The sequence below is a fragment of the Lissotriton vulgaris genome, chromosome 5 (genome assembly GCF_964263255.1).
Source record: "Lissotriton vulgaris chromosome 5, aLisVul1.2, whole genome shotgun sequence".
NCBI classification, from domain to species: domain Eukaryota; kingdom Metazoa; phylum Chordata; class Amphibia; order Caudata; family Salamandridae; genus Lissotriton; species Lissotriton vulgaris.
The window spans coordinates 2,026,140,240-2,026,161,796 of NC_141693.1; the positions used below are offsets into that span (position 1 = coordinate 2,026,140,240).

Below are 21,557 nucleotides of genomic sequence, written 5' to 3' on the forward strand. Positions count from 1 at the left end.
GACTGCTCCGCACGAGGCATGCTTACCTTTCAACGCTGAACGTTGAAGACAGCATAGAGACAGCATCCTTAGAGGTCTCCAATGAAGGGACCAACCAAGGGACCTTGCAAAACTCATGGGAGGCTATCTTCTACTCTCTCCCAGTAATAAGTTCAATCTTAACCATGCTGTCGGTTACAGAGGCAACAGCTGAGAACAGTCGGCACTCGTTAGGTCAGCAGATTCAAATGAGATACTTTGGCCTGAGTGAGGTACTTGATCTGGACAGTATCATAGGTCAGTTATGGGGCATAAAAATGTGCATCAACCATTTAGTCCGTTCGCATACATAATGTCAAGCAATGTGGCATTCTAGTTGTACCATCTGGAGAGAATGTGTCTCCCTGCTAAGGAAGAGCCATTCTTGTTTAAGAATTACTGTCCCAGCAGCCCTTGCTGCGTGTGCTCTAGTGCCTGGAAGTGCTTCCAAGAGAGTAAGATCCATAACCCCTGCACGCGTCTCTGGGAAGGGTCAGCAGAGGCACATCCCAAAGCCAAGAAGACTTAATTGAGCAACTTTGTCCAGAAAGCAAGGGGAAGTCAACACTGGCATAGAGACCGCCTTGGTACTTGCCACATGATCCGCATGCTAACTTTGACATTCACCAACATTTCTGATGAGCAACTAAGTGAAAGGTTTGCAGGTTTTGAAGTTCTCAGAAAGCCTAAGTATTAGAAACTGACAACTGAGATACAACTTCATCTGTCATTTGAAGGCGCACCCTTCGTCCCCCCTCCTAACTCGGGCTGTTAAGAGCATTTGCAAGTTCCTAAAGCTCCTTGTCCCAACATCTCCCAAGCCTGTCTGAAAAATTGGAAGTGTCAATAGATTCTGACTGGGACAACTCCCCAGTGAAGGTTCAGGGCTCTCAAGGAAGACATCAGGATAACTTCGCAGGAGCCTTCCCTATTGCTGCTCGTCTCATGAGGCGTCCCATCTGTAGGAGAGTAGGATCTGCTTCTTATAGTTACCCCCACTTTTTGCTGATGTTTCACTGTTTTCCGACTTTTGCCTGGCTGGGGCCCTGCTATCCAGGACCCCAGCCTAGCTGCTTCCTCTCTAAAAAGATTCCATGTACTTTAGGAATACTCCAGATTGGTTACTGGGGTACCCTTATGAGTCCTAGTATATGGTACACTAGGTACCAAGAGCATAGGCACCCCAGAGGCCTACCAGGGGCTGAAGCACATATTATGCCACCCCGGGCAGCCTTCCAAAATGACACCACAGGACTGCTACAGCAGCCTGTGTAAGGTGGTGCATGCGCCCCTTACTCAGATATAGGTTCCCTATATCTACCTTATATCACTACACATATACACCTATCAGTCACCCCTATGGCAGGCCTTATCAATCCTGAACGATACCAAAGGTGATGATTGACGGAGCGTTTGAGCAAATCAAACACACACCCCATGTCAACTGATCTGTCCTGGACCGTAAACAAGCATCCTGGGACCGGTTTCAAGCTAATCCGCCATCATCAGCCAGGCTAGCTTGAATCCAGTGGCAAAGTGAGCCAGGGACCCAGCAAGGGACCCACGTCTGGGCATACATCTGGGCATACCCTGCCAACCTAGGGAGAACAAAGCGATACAAAAGGGGGTGGGGATGGACGGAGCGTTTGAGCAAATCAAACACTCACCCCCAGTCAACTGATCTGGGTTTAATCCATCACCATTTTTTAGCTCACGCCACCACCCCAGTTCAGACATAGCCATATGCAAATCAGTCTGACCCTGTGGTATCACTTTATTAATCCTGAAGGCAGGGTGCTGGGTTTTGTGTGAGAGGGTGCCCATGCATGAGCAGGGCCCCTCTGCAGCCTTCGGAATCTATTCTCTGGGGCTGTTCTGTGATGCAGCCAGACCACATACTCTTAAGTGCACTATAACCTAGCGGTATATTCTAACTTTGGAATGGCTGCAAGGAAACATATCGTGTTTGGTGTCAAACACTTTGGAATCATACCGCGCTCCCCGCCAGTTCCGGTGGCGGGGGTATGATTCCACTCTTCTAGAGGGAGAAACATGACCGCACCAGTACACCTGGTACCAGCTTAACTGAACCCTGGCATTACAAAATGGCTGCCACAGACATGAGCCTGGCCTCCTGCTGCTGGACGAAACTCCGGCAGGTGAGGCCTGGACAATAGGTTTCCTGTCACAGGGAGGTGTCACCACCTCCCAGACAGGCTTTAGTGTATTGGGGATGGGTGGGTGCACTCCAAGAGGGCTTTGAATTCTGCACTGGGGGCACATTTGGTGTCCCTGTGCATAGCCCATTTCAAACCGGTTGCCGGGGCTACTACTCACGCGTACATACTCTAAGCCGGACCTCACACATAAGCACAGCTACCACTCACGCGTACATACTCTAATTCGGATCTCACACCTAAGCACAGCTACCACTCACGCGTACATACTCTAAGCTGGATCTTATACATTGGCACCGATACCACTCACACGTACATACTCTAAGCTGGATCCCACACATAAGCACAGCTACCACACAGCTCACTACTGGGATCTCACACATAAGCACAGCTACCACTCACGCGTACATACTCTAAGCCGGATCTTATTTGTAGGCACAGATACAGCTACCACTCAGGCGTTCCCTCACTAGGTCTGATCTCACACATAAGCACAGCTACCACTCACACGTTCCCATTTTAGGCCTGATCTCACACATAAGCACAGCTACCACTCACGCGTACATACTCTAAGCCGGATCTTATACATAGGCACAGATACCCCTCACGCGTAAATACTCTAAGCCGGATCTCACACATAAGCATAGCTACCACTCAAGTGTACATACTCTAAGCTGGATCTTATACATTGGCACCGATACCACTCACACGTACATACTCTAAGCCGGATCTTATTCGTAGGCACAGATACAGCTACCACTCAGGCGTTTCCTCACTAGGCCTGATCTCACACATAAGCACAGCTACCACTCACACGTTCCCATGCTAGGCCTGATCTCACACATAAGCACAGATACCACTCACGCCTACATACTCTAAGCTGGATTTCATACATAAGCACAGTTACGACTCACGCGCACACACTAAGCCGGACCTCATGCATAAGCATAGCTACCACTCATGCGTACATACTCTAAGCTGGATCTTATAGACAAGCACAGATACCACTCACACATACATACTCTAGGCCGAATCTCAAGCATAAGCACAGATACCACTCACGCGTACACACCGTAAGCCGGATCTTACGCATAAGCACAGATACCAATCACGCGTACACATGCTGGGCCTGATCTCACACATAAGCACAGATGACACGCGTACACATGCTGGGTCGGATCTCACACATAAGCACAGATGAAACGTGTACACATGCTGGGCCTGATCGCACACATAAGCACAGATGACATGCGCACACATGCTGGGCCTGATCGCACACATAAGCACAGGTTACACTCATGTGTACACATGCTGGGCCTGATCTCACACATAAGCACAGATGACACGTGTACACATGCTGGGTCGGATCTCACACATAAGCACAGATGAAACGTGTACACATGCTGGGCCTGATCGCACACATAAGCACAGATGACATGCGCACACATGCTGGGCCTGATCGCACACATAAGCACAGGTTACACTCATGTGTACACATGCTGGGCCTGATCTCACACATAAGCACAGATGACACGTGTACACATGCTGGGTCGGATCTCACACATAAGCACAGATGAAACGTGTACACATGCTGGGCCTGATCTCACACATAAGCACAGGTTACACTCATGTGTACACATGCTGGGCCTGATCTCACACATAAGCACAGATGACACGCGTACACATGCTGGGTCTGATCGCACACATAAGCACAGATGACACTCATGTGTACACATGCTGGGCCTGATCTCACACATAAGCACAGATGACACGTGTACACATGCTGGGTCTGATCTCACACATAAGCACAGATGAAACGTGTACACATGCTGGGCCTGATCTCACACATAAGCACAGATGACACTCACACGTACACATGCTGGGCCTGATCTCACACATAAGCACAGATGACACTCACACGTACACATGCTGGGCCTGATCTCACACATAAGCACAGATGACACGCGTACACATGCAGGGCCTGATCTTACACATAAGCACAGATGACACGCGTACACATGCTGGGTCTGATCGCACACATAAGCACAGATGACACTCACGCACATACACACTGACTGGGTTCTCATGCATAAGCACAGATATCAATCCTACGAGTACACTACAGATCTCTCTCAAGTACCCACTTCAGACAGCATGACACAACACGGATGCATCTCCTGCATGTATAGTACCAACAATGTATTCTGTGTGAAGAGATACCACAATCATGTAAAGACTACTGACTACACACCACACACACCAGCACTCTACCGCTAGCCCAACACACAGAAGCAGATGTCACTGAATACCCAGAAGGAACAAGCATTTACAATGCAATTGTTTCGCCTTTGGAAAAGTTTGAGCTATTGGCATTGTAAATGACAACATTTTTATTTATGTGTTGGTTTTGAAAATAGATAAATAAATGGCATTGTCATTTACAATGCCGATAGCTTAATCTCTTGCAAATGCGAGACCTATTGCATTTGCACCCACACAGAGCAACACACAGAGCCACATGCACCCACACAGACAGAACCACACACACACACAGACGGACGCAGACAGAAAAGCAAACACAGAAAGGGCGCACCACACAGACTCTCACTAGCAGGCAGGCACGGGCAACAGAAAAGTACAGGAAAAGAGACAGACGGATACACGAACAACCAGTGCTGGAACACACTGTGCCGGAAATGGAAGGTCCACTCTCCCCCCTGACCAGCATCCCAGAAGCAGACGGCCCCTCCGATACTGTCTATATGTCCCCCCGCCCCTGTGGCAGCAGCGGCGCCATCCTAAATCACATATGTGACCATTTCTGGGAGGTTTGGATTTCAACGAATAGGAAGCCTATTTGTGAAGATGAGGGTTAACAGGTACATTATGGTCAACTGTTGCCTACTCTGAATTCTGCAGAGACGCACTTGTGCCCGCCTTCTTAGGACTTCTAATAATAACCTTGTTGCCCGTGCCAACAAAGGCCTAACTTCAGAAGGAGACGTCTGACCTTCCCGGCCTCTATCATATTTTAGATCCGGAGACCAGGACGCCTTGAATAGTTTGCTTAACCAACACGTTGACATGCTTTCTGCAGTCTGACGTCACCTTCTCTCGTCATCACAATGCCAGCCTTTGGACCCCGTCGAGTCTGCGTGCGTGACACCTCAAACCCCTCCCTCCACTTTGTAAACAGAAACCACACATATGCACAGAGACACACTCAGAAACAACCTCAAGCACACACAGAATCACATACACTGAAACATACTGACACGCATGCACACAGAGTCAAACACACAGACAAAAACAACGCACACGGAGGGATACCGACACACACATATAGAAACAAAAATGCATGCGCAGGGACGCAGACAGAAAAGCAAACACAGAAAGGGCACACTGCACAGACTCTCACTAGCAGGCAGGCACGGGCAACAGAAAAGTACAGGGAAAGAGACAGACGGATACACGAACAACCAGCGCCGGAACACACCGTGCCGGAAATGGAAGGTCCACTCTGCCCCCTGACCAGCATCCCAGAAGCAGAAGGCCCCTCCGATACTGTCTATATGTCCCCCCGCCCCTGTGGCAGCAGCGGCGCCATCCTAAATCACATATGTGACCATTTCTGGGAGGTTTGGATTCCAACGAATAGGAAGCCTATTTGTGAAGATGAGGGTTAACAGGTACATTATGGTCAACTGTTGCCTACTCTGAATTCTGCAGAGACGCACTTGTGCCCGCCTTCTTAGAACTTCTAATAATAACCTTGTTGCCCGTGCCAACAAAGGCCTAACTTCAGAAGGAGACGTCTGACCTTCCCGGCCTCTATCATATTTTAGATCCGGAGACCAGGACGCCTTGAATAGTTTGCTCAACCAACACGTTGACATGCTTTCTGCAGTCTGACGTCACCTTCTCTCGTCATCACAATGCCAGCCTTTGGACCCCGTCGAGACTGCGTGCGTGACACCTCAAACCCCTCCCTCCACTTTGTAGACAGAAACCACACATATGCACAGAGACACACTCAGAAACAACCTCAAGCACACACAGAATCACATACACTGAAACATACTGACACGCATGCACACAGAGTCAAACACACAGACAAAAACAACGCACACGGAGGGATACCGACACACACATATAGAAACAAAAATGTATGCGCACGGACGCAGACAGAAAAGCAAACACAGAAAGGGCACACTGCACAGACTCTCACTAGCAGGCAGGCACGGGCAACAGAAAAGTACAGGGAAAGATACAGATGGATACACGAACAACCAGCGCCGGAACACACCGTGCCGGACCTTCCCGGCCTCTTTATCATATTTTAGATCCGGAGACCAGGGCGCCTTGAATAGTTTGCTCAACCAACACGTTAACATGCTTGCACACCACACTGCCTTCCTAAAGTGGAACACCCCCGAATTCCCAGTATCGCCAATGCGGGAGGGGGTGCGGGCTCACGGACAGCGGGAGGGGGGACGGGCTCACGGACAGCGGGAGGGGGGCAGGCACATATTGTGTTTTGTGGAATTGCAGCAGGCAGTGACACTCATTAAAAGACCAAGTTAATAAAGGCAGGTAAATATTCAGTCATAGAACACAAAATATAACTCTAAAATGCACAGCGCTTCTCTTTGTGACATGATTATTTTTTTAATGACCCCGTAATTATTACGGCCCCTGGATGGCAGCTGTTCCCAGAGCTGCAGTGGGGCTCGGTTTTCGCTGATGACGACGTGGTATAGAGGCCTCTCGGCTCCTTGGGTGTGATTTGAAGGGCGACCGGCAACATCAGTCATTATGTTGTCGGGGAGGGGGGGGGGTGGACGAACTGCCATAACGAAAACAAAACCATGCCTGCTTTGCTTCACAGGAGCTGTAAAGTACTATAGCTCCAACTGCCCGGCTATGTCAGCAGCGCCTGCCCAGCAGTGGCGGAAACTTGAGTAACTAAAACAACAGTAAAAACTTACTGGGACAACGCGGGTCTTCTCAGTCAAGCGTGATTACATGGTCGTCCGGCGGCCGCGGCTGTGAGCTGCATGGGGTCACCCAGGTGACGGGGTCACGGCCCCACTGGTAGATAAGATAAGCTGCGCCACTGCTGGCAGACTCCCTGCGCCGATCATGCCAGTCATCATGCAGCGCAGCGGCACGGCAGGCCATCGTGCTGTGTCATTGACTGACAATAGTATCCGGAAAAAAAATGCATCGGGCTGCTCGGAACGCGGCTGCTGCGGTCGCCTGAGTGGTGGCTGGGCTCTGCTGCAGCTGCCGCCGTGTGGGGGCGCCGGCCCGGCCGTGCTCGCAGTTTTCCTGGTGGCCAGTGCTGTGAGTCTGACACTGAGAGCGGGGTAGGGACAGGGCAGGCGAAAGATGGGAGAAGGTGCAAAGAAAGAACAACACTCTTGGAGCAAGTCGGGCGAACACGTTAAAAACAAGAAGCACGGGCACACGGACAGCGGAGGGGGGGGGGCGCGGGAACGGACAGCGGGAGGGGGGGCGGGAAGGCAAGGAAAAACAAGCACTCACGGGGACTTCCTCCGGCGGCGGTCGGCCGCGGAATGGCCAAAACAAACCTGGACGACAACAAAAAAATAAACCCCGCCCACGGCCGCATGACGTTGCGGAGGGAAGAAATAGCTGGAACGCCCACGAATCTGGTCCGGCCATGACAGAAGGATCTCTGTTCCAATGGCTAGCCTCCATTTATGGAGCTAGCCAATGGAACAGAGGGCGGATTCCCAAGCCACATAGTTATTCTCATTAGGTTTTCATCTGCGCGAAAAGCTGCGCAGTGCGCAGCTTTCACTTAGGCGAAACCTAAAAAGGGGTGGGGGGAGGCAAGAGCATAGGAACCACAGTACTAGAATTCAACTGAAAATGCTGAATGGGCAGACAATTAGGAGACAGCAAATGATTCTTACATCTATTCTATTTGTAGGTTCAGTTTTTTAAAACTTCACTCACCGACTCTTCAGCCTCTTGCCGATGATGAACATTGCAGCTGCACCAAAGTACTTGGCAAAAAAACCTTCCACTGAACCAAATTTGCCCACACGGACAATGTAATCGAAGGAGGCCAGAGCTTCGCCAGGAGTGCGGTAAACGTTGGGAGAGATGAGGTGGACCAGCCGGTCATCCACCCATCGCCTCCACTTCATTTCCTCCCTGGATACAAGTCAGAAGGAAGAAAATGCAAGTGAGAAAAAAAAGGAAGATAAACATAGGATCCTGTGGAGGCAAATGAACATGTGAGTAGGCAGGGTCGCATAAGAAGCAGAAAGCTGAGAGTCATGTTGTTAATATTAGCACCTTTCGCAGGGGATGGATGGAGCCATGCATAAATGGGCAGTTGATCGAATAATGTATGCGAGAAATTCACATTTGTGTGTGCTCATTCCTGAATATTGCCTTTTGTTTGGCACTAGTTTATTGCTGGTTTTAGATTCTGCACACTAGGCACGGCTGTCCAGCGACTAGTGTATGTGCAACGACTGCTAAACATCAGGACATTAGCGAATCCCGATTGGCGTATTTAACTTTTCTAGAAGGTCATAGTATATGGTGCAAAACTACACCATTGTCTTGAAAAGTTAACTATCACCTGCGTACTACCGCATTTGTTGCGCCATTTACTACTGTCACAAAAGAAAACATGGTTTCAGGCCTACCCCGCTATAGCCAGACTGGGACGTGTAAAACCTGCAATGCGGCCTCTAAAAATAACCCTTTTTGACAGGTAAAAACCTCCCTTTTAATATAGCCTTATAGCCCGCCGTAGCAGGCTATGCCTGCTATTAAAGGCCCGCTGAATCGTTAAAGGCCCGAGCCGAAGGCGAGGGACTTTAACAAAACAGCGGGACTTTAATAGCCGTATAGCCCTGCTACGAAGGGCTATAAGGCTATTAGAACATTCTGCCACTAGAGGGCAGAATGTTCTAACAAATTAAACAAAGGGTTCTCGAAGCGAAGCTCGAGGGGATATAAATCCCCTCGAACTTCAAGAAGCCTTTGTAGAACATTGGAATGCTGCTCTGCGGGCCTTTACCGGCCCGTAGAAGGAAGGAGCGCTCCATCGTCTGCAATGGAGCTCCCAACATTCCAATGTTCTAAATATTATTAGACCATTGGAATGTTGGGAGCTCCATTGAAAACAATGGAGTGCTCCGGGCTGATAATGGCTGCTATAAGCCTGGAGCTCCAACATTCAAATGTTTCTTTGTTCACAGCTCTGGCTGTGAACAAAGGCTTCAGGGAGCCTGAGGGGATTCCAATCCCCTCACGCTCCCATAAGGCCTTGTTTTTTTTTCGTTAGAACATTCTGTCCTCTAGTGGCAGAATGTTCTAATAGCCTTATATCCCTTCGTAGCTGGGCTATACCGACTATTAAAGTCCCTCTCCCTTGTTAAAGGCCTTAGGCTCGGGCCTTTAACGCTGGAGAGGGCCTTTAATAGCCAGTATAGCCCTCTACGGCGGGCTATACGGCTATAATAGAACATTAGAATGGTAGGAGCTCCATTGCATTCAATGGAGCACTTCATGCTTCTACAGGCCATTAAAGGCCCGCAGAGCAACATTCCAATGTCTTACAAAGGCCTCTCGGAGCTCGAGGGGATTTAAATCCCCTCGAGCTGTGGACTCCAAGGGTCAGTTGGCTGATCTCCTGTGTGGCTACAGGGAAACAAGCTTCAAGAGGCCTTCTCCTGGAAATACCCAGATAACCAGTGGTTACTGGACCCTGACTGGAAATTGCTGTTGGCCTCAATCGGACGCCCTGGGAGTCCCAAAGCGCCTCCCCTGGGGTCTTCAGGAGCTTTACACATGTATGCCTGTGGTTGATTGGGACTTAAAGCTAAGCCAGAGGGTAAAATCTTGGAGCGGATGCACCTGGTTGGTGTATCTGACCACGCTCCGCTGCAGTCAGCCTGAAATTGTGCCCAGGCCGGATCTCTTGCAGCCACTGACACTCACTGGAGCTTTGTGAGCAAGAACTTTCTATTCTCCAGTGAGCAGGGCTCAGAAGCAGAGCTGAAATGCGTTGGGACAGATTTTAATGCTGTTTGCTAAATGATTTTATTTCTAAATAAAGCGCCTGGACAAAGATGGTCTTATGTACCGAAGAGTCAACAATATATCCACAGGTACTCTTGCACAGAACAAATGGAATAATCCATAAAGTAAAATGAGTATGGACTCCTGAGATTGGTTGATTCAATTCTTTGGTTGACTATAGTAACATCTCTGTATTTCAGGTGGATTTTTGGTGTCTATAGGGGTAGCAGATGTGTGTCTTGTATAAGACCCCTATCTTTGCTCTTTAACCCCTTCAGTGCTGATGACAAAGCCAGCTCGTCATGGGCTTTACCTGCCCTGTGCTTATGACGAGCTGGTTTTGTCATGTAAAGTGGGATTTATGGAATTGCAGCACCCAGGGGGAAAACCCATAGCAGCCAAGGTGTTAAATTAACCTGGACGTTTACTGTATATAATGGAGTAAGCCTCATCAAAAAATAATAAGTTTGTTGTATTATGTAATACTAACATTGACTGGGTACCACGAGTACCACTCACAAATACATGTTTTAAAAATAAACTTGTTGTTGAAATAGTCCTTCAGGGTGTATTTTGTGTTTATTCTGGATGGCCAAAGGCCATACAAATAAAGTAAATCCCTACAAAAGTGAGTAAAAAAGAAAAAACATGCAAAATGCTGTACATTTTTCCTAAAACAAAATAGATAGGCTATGAATGTTTTGCTCGGTACTTCAATCTGGGTAGTAAAAAAGCAGCAGGAACTGTCCCTCGCCCCGGTTAGTGATGGTGAGGAGGCCAGTTTCGCAGAAGATATAAAGAAACTTTTGTGTATACTTCTTGTAAGTCTTTCTGGAGGAAGAGTGTTAGAGCCTCGCTAAATTTTCTTGTACAGTCATTCAGCGCCTTGAGACCCTTACGGGTCACCACAGCGTTTTATAAGATTACTGACTGAGCGTGCGATTTAAAAGAATGGCTTGCCTGATGTCCCTTGGCAGTGCCAGTGTGAATCAACAGAAAGTGCAGACCTGTTTCTTGGCCTCCACGTTTACATGCACATGGGACACTGGTTCTTCTGTTTTTCAACCATTTTTTAGTGCAAGACAAAAAGCACTCTGAGTCAGAATTTTGAAAAAAGCCTCAGTTTCTTTTCCGAGAGTAACAAACTAGATATGGTTCAAATACAGTGACTGGAGTGAGCAGCCCGTCCACAATCCTCACGGTGACCGCCGGTAGCCAGATGGGGCCTTTGGCGATCTCGGAAGCCTGAGGGGACTCAGTACTGAGGTCTGCAAACCCAGTGTTGGCTAGGGGGAGTGGTCGGGGGGTCCTTGCGTGGCCTTGGCTTGTGAGCGCACTCAGCGTTGGCCGTAAGGTCCACTGCCTTTGGTTTGTATGCCTCAATGGCAGGTTTGAGTGACTGACTGCCGAAGGGATGGGCAGACGGAGGATTGCACCTACCTTTGGTCTCAGGAGGCCCCGTGTTTGGATGGATGCGCCATCTTCTCGTCAAAATGCATGCTCAGATAGGCGAAACGTTTTGCTCTTTCCTATTTATTTCGGGTTTTTAAAACATTGATTCCAGGTGTCTTTGGGGTCATATGACCCTGAAGATTGTTTTATTGATGGTTCAATTTGCATTGAGGCAATATCTTGTGACTCCCGAAGCAGCTGCAGTGACTGCTTGGTCTGTGGTAAGAAGGCAGTGAGGTCAGCAAAGCGCGACGATGGGTCTGGAATCCTCCAATCCCGGGAATGTCAGGATCTGGGTGCAAGAGGATTTCACCCATATCATTCAGGAAGAGATTAAGGGGCAAGGTAAAGGTGCTGCCCCCTCGTTAACCCTCAGCTCTGAAGGGTGGGCTCTTCTCATTCACATCTTGGACGGACGAGATTCCTTTTGCTGGAAAACCCTGAGCTCTCAGGGGTGCCAATCAGAAGGGACAGCTAGAAGTCAAAGGCTGACAGTTTTTGACTGCTATCCATTGAGGGAGATCCGAACAAGCCTTGTAGCCTGATGAATGGTGCCCTCACCCTTCTGAAATGTCTGACCGTGTCAGGCCCCCTCGCCGAGTCCTGCAGTCGGTTTAACTACTATCAAAAAAAACAATGGTCCTAGACCTATTAATTATACAAGTTGAATTAAATCAATAATATCCGCAATATTTTGTGAGTAGAGCAACAATCCGTCTGCTCTATTGTACAGAAAAACTTTTTACCACAAAATGAAATGAACCTAAACCACCAAAACGAAATTACTTTTGATTTATTAACTTATTCATCATCTTTTTTGTTTTTTTGTATTTTAACAATTCATTTTAAACACAACATCTTATTTCCAAATTGATAAAAACAGAGGTTGCCCAAGAGAAAAATTGTGCAAAAAAGGAGGGTGATCAAGAGTGTGAAAACAAGTGAACGGAAAGGAAACAAATTAGTGGATAGAGAGAAATTATTCACATTATTTGCAAAACAATACCGGATTTATGCTTAACCGTATTGGGACCCTGGCCAACGTTATTTTTGGGTTTTTCAATCAGAGCACTTTTGAGTAGACATATATCTGAAAAGTAATTTGCACTTTATAAAGTTCTTTTTTAGTTGGTCCAAGGGTGATTAAAAATACCGTCGACGTTTCGACTCGTCTTATGCCCGACCGGTAATTTAAACCTGGGGATTGCGAGTCTTCATCAGGACTGGAGATACAAAACGTAGGCAACCAAGGGATAATAATAACCCCTTCAATAGTACAAGAGCAAGAGGAAGTGGTCCTGAATTCCAACTTTCCTTATAATATTCCTTATTTTGTTGATTCCATCCTCACCACATCTTGGTAGGGATACAGTGCTTCATACAAGCACCCTGGTAGGTTATTACCTTAGCGACTTTTTCATTGCAGCCAAGCCTCGCTCGGGTCGAGGACGGCGGCGTCCTCGACCTGAGCGAGGCTTGGCTGCATTACGCTACTCGAATAACCGGCAGAAAGAAATTTGACTCGAGGAATAGACACCCCTACCATATGCATTGACAAACGCGCATACAAGCTACCGGATTGATCAACGGGAGCTATCTAGAATTCTAATGAAAAAGTCGCTAAGGTAATAACCTACCAGGGTGCTTGTATGAAGCACTGTATCCCTACCAAGATGTGGTGAGGATATATTATAAGGAAAGTTGGAATTCAGGACCACTTCCTCTTGCTCTTGTACTATTGAAGGGGTTATTATTATCCCTTGGTTGCCTACGTTTTGTATCTCCAGTCCTGATGAAGACTCGCAATCCCCAGGTTTAAATTACCGGTCGGGCATAAGACGAGTCGAAACGTCGACGGTATTTTTAATCACCCTTGGACCAACTAAAAAAGAACTTTATAAAGTGCAAATTACTTTTCAGATATAGGTCTACTCAAAAGTGCTCTGATTGAAAAACCCCAAAATAACGTTGGCCAGGGTCCCAATACGGTTAAGCATAAATCCGGTATTGTTTTGCAAATAATGTGAATAATTTCTCTCTATCCACTAATTTGTTTCCTTTCCGTTCACTTGTTTTCACACTCTTGATCACCCTCCTTTTTTGCACAATTTTTCTCTTGGGCAACCTCTGTTTTTATCAATTTGGAAATAAGATGTTGTGTTTAAAATGAATTGTTAAAATACAAAAAAACAAAAAAGATGATGAATAAGTTAATAAATCAAAAGTAATTTCGTTTTGGTGGTTTAGGTTCATTTCATTTTGTGGTAAAAAGTTTTTCTGTACAATAGAGCAGACGGATTGTTGCTCTACTCACAAAATATTGCGGATATTATTGATTTAATTCAACTTGTATAATTAATAGGTCTAGGACCATTGTTTTTTTGATATTATTGAACGCCCAGGTCCATACCTTATGGGTTACCCCATTTTCTTAATGGTCGGTTTAACTACAGCCTAGCATCCTCTCCCCGCAGCATCTAGAGTCGACACTGGCCTGCAGACGGTGGAATACCCTGGCTCCTTTTCATAGATGGCAATCCTTGCTGCCTTGTTCCCTGACGTCGGGCCGGAGGATGGCGCCATACAGCGTCCAGTGCCCTAGCGAAGGCTGAAACCCAGATGGATACATTATCTCAGAAGATATCCGCTGGCACACTGTGCGGCAGGGGCAGGACTGACCCAAGTGGGCACCTGGCGAGCCCTGAAGGGGGGCAGGACTGGCCCTAGTGGGCACCGGGCGTGCCCTTGCAGGGACCAGGGGCTTTCCTCAACTTCTGGTCCAAGACTGCCCGTTATACATTGAGGAGCTAAGCGGAGCTTCGGATATAGAAACCCTAGTGGCTTCTTGGCCTGAGTGGGTGATACAAGCTGGCATGGGAGTTGCAACAAGAGAACCGAGGTGGGGGAGCTCACCCGTGACATGAATCCTACTCGTTGTTTACTTTTTAAGTGATTGATAATAATTCCTTCTCTGCGGTCTCCGCCATCAGGTAGCGATATTTAAATTTGGTACAAAGAGGAGAAATGGTTGGTTCCTTCCCTGCAGATGATCCCCGATCATAGACTCTTCTTTGGCCCCGCGCATCCCCATCTAACCAAGCCCCAAAATGTGGTTGTTTTTCTCTGGTTCTTTTTTAGTTGTGCCTAATTTCTTTTATAAAAAGCTTGTGTTTTTTGCTATTTTTTGTTGTTGATAATTGTTGCCTTTCTTTGACTTGTGCTTTTGTGATGAGGGCAGGACAGTGGCTTCATTTTATAGAACACTGGAATGCTGGGCGCTGCATTGAAGGCAGTGGAATGCTCCCGGCTTCTAACAGCCATAGTGGCCCGGAGCATCAACATTCCAATGTTGCCCTTGACAGCTCCGAGAGGCCTTGGTTTTATTTGTTAGAGCATTCTGCCCTTTGGGGTGAAATGTTCTAATAGCCTAATAGCCATGTGCAGCTGGGCTTTACCGACCATTAAAGGCCTGCTCCCTTATTAAAGGCCCCCCAAGTCAAAGCGGTCTTTAATAGTCCACGCTCTACTGCGGATTATAAGGTTTTATGAGACAATATTGGCCAAAGTGCTACAGCGGTGAAGTGTCATTCCTGCTGGCAGCCCGCTAGTGTTTTGTTTCCATTTCCTGCAGCTCATGACAGGAGGCTGTTGAGCCCAAGGGCAGTTCTTTTGTAACGCCTGACGCCAAAATTAATCATTTCAGTTTGGGTTTTGAGCTGTGTATATCCAGACGACTGGGGAACAATTAGCCTGCATCCTGCTTCAGCATTGACTATCACTGGCGCTTTGTGGTGCTATTTTTACAAAAGATTTTAAAATTCATATCTGCGTTAGCCCTTATTGCTTTATTGTAATTTTGTTTATTAATTATTAAGATACTTTTACAATTGCCTAAGGGGGCTTGATGGGATCCTTCCATGGAGTTTCCTTTGGGGTGGTCAATGCTGACGCTTGTCCTCCCACAGTTAGGTACACGCCAGTCCTGCTCACAGGAGTCACGCTTGAGCTCCCACAGTTAGGTACACCTCAGTCCTGCTCACGGGAGTCACGCTTGAGCTCCCATAGTTAGGTACACCTCAGTCCTGCTCACGGGAGTCACGCTTGAGCTCCCACAGTTAGGTACACCTCAGTCCTGCTCACGGGAGTCACGCTTGAGCTCCCACAGTTAGGTACACCTCAGTCCTGCTCACAGGAGTCACGCTTGAGCTCCCACAGTTAGGTACACCTCAGTCCTGCTCACAGGAGTCACACTTGAGCTCCCACAGTTAGGTACACCTCAGTCCTGCTCACGGGAGTCACACTTGAGCTCCCACAGTTAGGTACACCTCAGTCCTGCTCACGGGAGTCACGCTTGAGCTCCCACAGTTAGGTACACCTCAGTCCTGCTCACAGGAGTCACACTTGAGCTCCCACAGTTAGGTACACCTCAGTCCTGCTCACAGGAGTCACGCTTGAGCTCCCACAGTTAGGTACACCTCAGTCCTGCTCACAGGAGTCACACTTGAGCTCCCACAGTTAGGTACACCTCAGTCCTGCTCACAGGAGTCACGCTTGAGCTCCCACAGTTAGGTACACCTCAGTCCTGCTCACAGGAGTCACGCTTGAGCTCTCACGGTTAGGTATACGCCAGTCCTGCTAATGAGAGTCACAATTGAGCTCCCACGTTTGGGTATACTCCAGTCCTGCTCACGGGAGTAACGCCCGAGCTCCCACAGTTAGGTACACGCCAGTCCTGCTCACGGGAGTCACGCTTGAGCTCTCACGGTTAGGTATACGCCAGTCCTGCTAACGAGAGTCACAATTGAGCTCCCACGTTTGGGTATACTCCAGTCCTGCTCACGGGAGTAACGCCCGAGCTCCCACAGTTAGGTACACGCCAGTCCTGCTCACGGGAGTCAGCCATGAGCTCCCACGGTTAGGTATACGCCAGTCCTGTCCATGGGGCCGACCTTTGAGATCCCACGATTAGGTACACGCCAGTCCTGCTCATGGGGCTGACTCTCTGGCTCCCACAGTTAGGTACACACCAGTCCTGCTCACAGGAGTCACGCTTGAGCTCCCAGAGTTAGGTACACGTCAGTAATACTCACAGTAGGCATGTTTGAGCTCACACGGTTAGGTATATGCCAGTCCTGTTCATGGGGCTGACGCTCTGGCTCCCACGGTTAGGTTTACGCTAGTCCTGCTCATGAGAGTCACGCTTGTGCTCCTACAGTTGGGTACACACCAGTGCTGCTCACGGGAGTCACACTTGAGCTCCCAGGGTTAGGTATATGCCAGTCCTGCTCATGGGAGTCATGCTTGAGCTCCCACGGTTAGATACACCCAAGTCCTTCTCACGGGAGTCACGCTTGAGCTCCCACGGTTGGGTATACGCCAGTTGTGCTCACGGGAGTCACGCTTGAGCTCCCACAGTTATATACAACCCTGTCCTGCTCATGGGAGTCACGCTTGATCTCCTACAGTTAGGTACACGCCAGTCCTGCTCACGGGAGTCACGCTTGAGCTCTTACGGTTGGGTATACACCAGTCCTGCTCATGGGGCCGACGCTTGAGCTCCCACGGCTGGGTACACGCCAGTCCTGCTCAGGGGGCTGTTTTACGGCTCTTTGGGTCAGTACACACCAGCCCTGCTTATGAAGCCTACGATCAGGCTCCCTTGCTTACTTACACACAGTTCCTGCTCATGGTCCTTGCTCTCATTTCCTTTTGGTAGAATCTTTGCTCTTTATACTTCTGCTGAGGCACCATTGCTTACATATGAGTCGTCACTGTTTATGCTCCTCTCATGGACATCTCGGGGGCACACCAGCCCTTCTTGGGTACTTACTTTCCGGCTTCCTTGGAGGGGTACACAGAGTGACGCTCCTGCTTATCTAGCATCAGCCAGTACTTGTTGTTGTACTCGATCACTTCCTTGCCCTTCTCGTTCACAGCCTTCATTGAAGGGTAGTACGACACTATCTCTGCCAGCGAGTTCCGCCTGTAAACAGAAACCCTTCCATCAGAGGTGTGCCGCCAGAGTTAAGAGAGAAACAAAGCACTACAATAGACATACATCAGGGCAAAGGAAGGCCACACCATCCCTCAACTCCACCCACACCTGCTTAAACACACAATTCAGCGTCACAAACCAACACCATTGCTGAGACAAGACCACCCATCACCAGGGCAGACCACACCTTGCTCCCATCCCCTCCATGCCATGACCCTCCGTGCGGGGGTGGGGAAGAGTACATGTGAGGGGCAGAGAGGGGTGGGCGTGATGGACGGGTGCGGGGGGTGAGTACATGTGACGGACAGAGAGGGGTGGGCGTGATGGAGGGGGCGAGTACAAGTGGCGGACAGAGAGGGGTGAGCCTGTTGGAGGAGAGGGGGTGAGTACATGTGACATACAGAGAGAGGTAGGCCTGATGGACTGGAGGGGGTGAGTACATGTGAGGGGCAGAGAGGGATGGGCCTGAGGGAGGGATGGGGGAAGTTAGTGTGCACATTCCTGATGTGTAAACTTGATGGACAGAGCAGGTGTCCTAGTATCTATCTAATGTGTATGTGAAATAGACCGGGAGGTGTGCTTGACAAGAAAGCGTATCAAAAACAACAAGGGCGCCCAAACGAGTCAGCACAGGACCTCGGGGAACATATTTCTCAAACAACAATGGTCCCATGCACAATTAAATTCAAAGGAAAAAATAAATCTAGACACCATGGACCTATATTAAGGAAGGTGATTTGTCCAGCCGGACAGGGATCACAAATCTTTACTGTATATTTCAACAATCAAAAAAATACCTTACATTCATTAGAGTGAGACACAAGCCTGTGCCCTCACGCTTACAAATTGGCAAGGTGACAGGGTAGTAAAGAGACAGAGGGAAGAGTTTTTAGGCAAAAAGTGAACGATTTCTGAAAGTGAAGAAATGACAGAAATTCAATTACACCATTATACGCATATCACATTTGGTATACATTTAGATATATGGTGTTTCAACAAGTCGACGGCGTTTCGGTCCCTTTTACATAATCCGTGGGATCATCATCAGGACAAAGATTCTGCCTAAAGGGTATTGGACACAATAGCCTGGTAGAGAGGAATTAGCAGTCACGTAGAATAGGGGGAGGGCAATACTTCACGGCATCAACCGCAGTGGGTCGCCGTTTTGCCGGTACCAGGGCTCGAATGAGGGAGGGGCTGAAAATCAGCGAGTCGCTAAGAATCAGGAAGCGCTCCGTTTAAAGCGAAGCAGATAAGGAATGGGCCCGCAATGGGGGTGGGGGGGTTTAGTCGTGCGTTAGACCTCTTACACGAATGTTCAATGCTCAGCCCGCCATGCCGATAGACCTCGTACATGTATGTTTAATGCTCGGCCCACCATGCCGATAGACCTCTTACACGTATGCTCAATGCTCGGCCCCAGCATGGGGATATACCTCTTACACATATGCTCAATGCTCGGCCCCACCATGCCCAACGCAGCAGCAGTCACACGGCTTACTTGGACACTAGGTACGTCTTGATCACGCTGATGATCACAGAGGAGTCGTTCAGCTGCTGCAGAAAAAAACAAGACATTAAAAATGAAGGTAAATCGAGTGCTGTGGCATAAGATCAGGTTTTATGATGAGCAAATATGTGGCAGGTGCGGAAGAACCACTCCCTAGCTGCCGGTCGCATTTCCATCAAAACACTTTTCAATCAATCACACTTTTTGCATGGATAATCATCACATTTAATTAACTGTGATGTTCATTAGCAATCCGTATCCATGATAATGTGTTGTATTCCACAGTTCATACTGTTATCGCTGCAAAGATACTACCCAATGCATTTCAGGTCGAGTCAGACCCTTTGTCAGGGGTCTTCGGATTGCAATATCTACAACATGGTCATGATTTCCAATTCCTAATATCAGACCAGGCTTTCACACGGGGGCAGTCTCAACCAAAAGAAGGGCTGGCAATACTCACAATGGCGTCATCCGCACCCACCAGGACAATGGGCACCTTACGGTAGCTGGAAAACTTGATCTCACTCCTCAGGACTGGGTTCACCTCCACAATTTCATAGGGCACCTTGTGGTAGTCAAGGAAGACGCGGACTTTGCTACAAAAGGGACACGTCTGATATTGATAAAGAGTCAAACGGAGGTCACCTTCAGACCGCTGCAAAGAGAATAACCAGGACTCTTATGAGAACACAACGAAATGCCAACAGCACAAGCCAAGAGAATCACTTTCCCCACCAACCTGCATGCCTTGGAACAGGAAGTGACACAAAGTGTGTTACTTCCGTGAATGGGAACTTCACAAGGATATCTGGTCCAATCGCGGGGATCCGTGGTCAGAGACTCTTTAAGGGTCAGCATTCACAGGTCCCTTGGGCATCAGAGGCCATTTCAAAGTAGTCTTAAGAACATTTGTGGTCATAAGAGGGTGCTGGGTGTACACAGGGTTTAGGAAAGAATATAGACTGGGTGTAAGCAGGATTTGGGAAAGAATATAAGAGAAGGTGGAAGAGCTCAGGGCCACAGAACAAGCAGTTGATTCCCCCAGTCACACCGTCCATTGCGAGGTTAAGGGAAGGCTCAGGGTGTCTGAGAGGAGCCCAGAGGAAGCAGGCAAACACTGCCACAGTAGGTGAAGCATTGCCTCAGGGGCATCGGAGCTGGTGTGGAGATGGGGTCTATGGGCCTCTACAAGAGCGTGCCTCCAGGCTGCACACCTCGAAGCATGTAGGAAACTGTTCCCCTGTGAGTGAGTACTGGAAAAAACAATGACCATTATTGGTAAAAGGGCCGATGATCCCCACCAATCGGAATGAAAACAATTCTAGCTATCAGAAATGAGAATTTCCAGTTCTAATGAAGACACAGAGGCAAGAATTAAACATTTCACTTTCTTTACCACTTTTATGGGATACTCAACATACAAGACCACTACAACCCTAGACTTCTTCCGTGAACAGTCACGTTTCCCAAAACCAAGTCTTAAGAACCCAGATTGCAATCCTTGGCAGGGTCCTGAATTAAACTGAAACTGTTATTTGTCGTGGCTATAATATGCTCCACTCTATGTTTTACCGGCGCAGTGTCAGCCATGTCATACCAAAGTTCTAGACACCGGTGATGTGTAGACGCCGGTCTCCGTCGGACCACCTCCCACCTGTGGGTAAGCTGCGACACCTTGCGCCCCAGCCTGGTCTTCCGGGGTCTGATTTGCAGTAACTCGAGGGAGGAATTGAAATGTGCCATTCCTTTTACATCTGCATGTGGCCAAGACATCACAGGACCTCCTGCCTGGCCTCTTTTGTCAGAACTACCAGTTGAAAGTGTTTCAGACTTTGGAGGACCCAGTAATGCAGAGGGCCCAGAAAATGGTTTGAAAGGAGGAAGTAGGAAGGGCTAGGAACCTCATCAAACGGGCCAGAGAGAGGCTCCCCTGTAGGAACACTCTCCTCCATTCCTTTATTGATTGTATGTTGAAAGTGGAAAAACTGAAGTTTTGCTGCTTAGGAATCCATCCTGAAGCAAAGTTATTCCATAGGCCTATTGTGAAGCAGATCTGATTTTGCGGCATTGATCACGCTGCCCACGTCCTGGGGTGGGGATTGTCCAATGCAGGTGGTTCTGTAAAACACAAAGAATCCTGTGATGGGCGAAGAGCTAAAAACCAGTCAATAGACATTGGTCAAGTTTAGGCAGATCATCTAATCTTCATTAACAAATCCCTCAGAAGGTGGATATGTGCTTCCCTGAAGTACAACTTTGGCTTTACGGATACCTCTGGGGCCTTGCTGCCAAGAGAAAGCGGTGCATTCCCTACCACAACTGACCCCCTAAA

At 48.3% G+C, this 21,557-nt stretch overlaps 1 protein-coding gene across 1 annotated transcript in view; it reads right to left on the reverse strand.

The window, feature by feature from the left end:
* The window catches only part of PTGES2 (prostaglandin E synthase 2), a 74,683-nt gene that overhangs the window by 30,627 nt on the left and 22,499 nt on the right, over window positions 1-21,557 (reverse strand). Inside the window, exons 2-5 of the mRNA XM_086924898.1 lie at window positions 19,686-19,880; window positions 19,214-19,269; window positions 17,548-17,700; window positions 8,181-8,381 (exon numbers count right to left, since the gene is read on the reverse strand). Of these exons, the coding sequence (XP_086781024.1) occupies window positions 8,181-8,381; window positions 17,548-17,700; window positions 19,214-19,269; window positions 19,686-19,880 (605 nt within the window). The remainder of the gene's footprint in view (window positions 1-8,180; window positions 8,382-17,547; window positions 17,701-19,213; window positions 19,270-19,685; window positions 19,881-21,557) is intronic.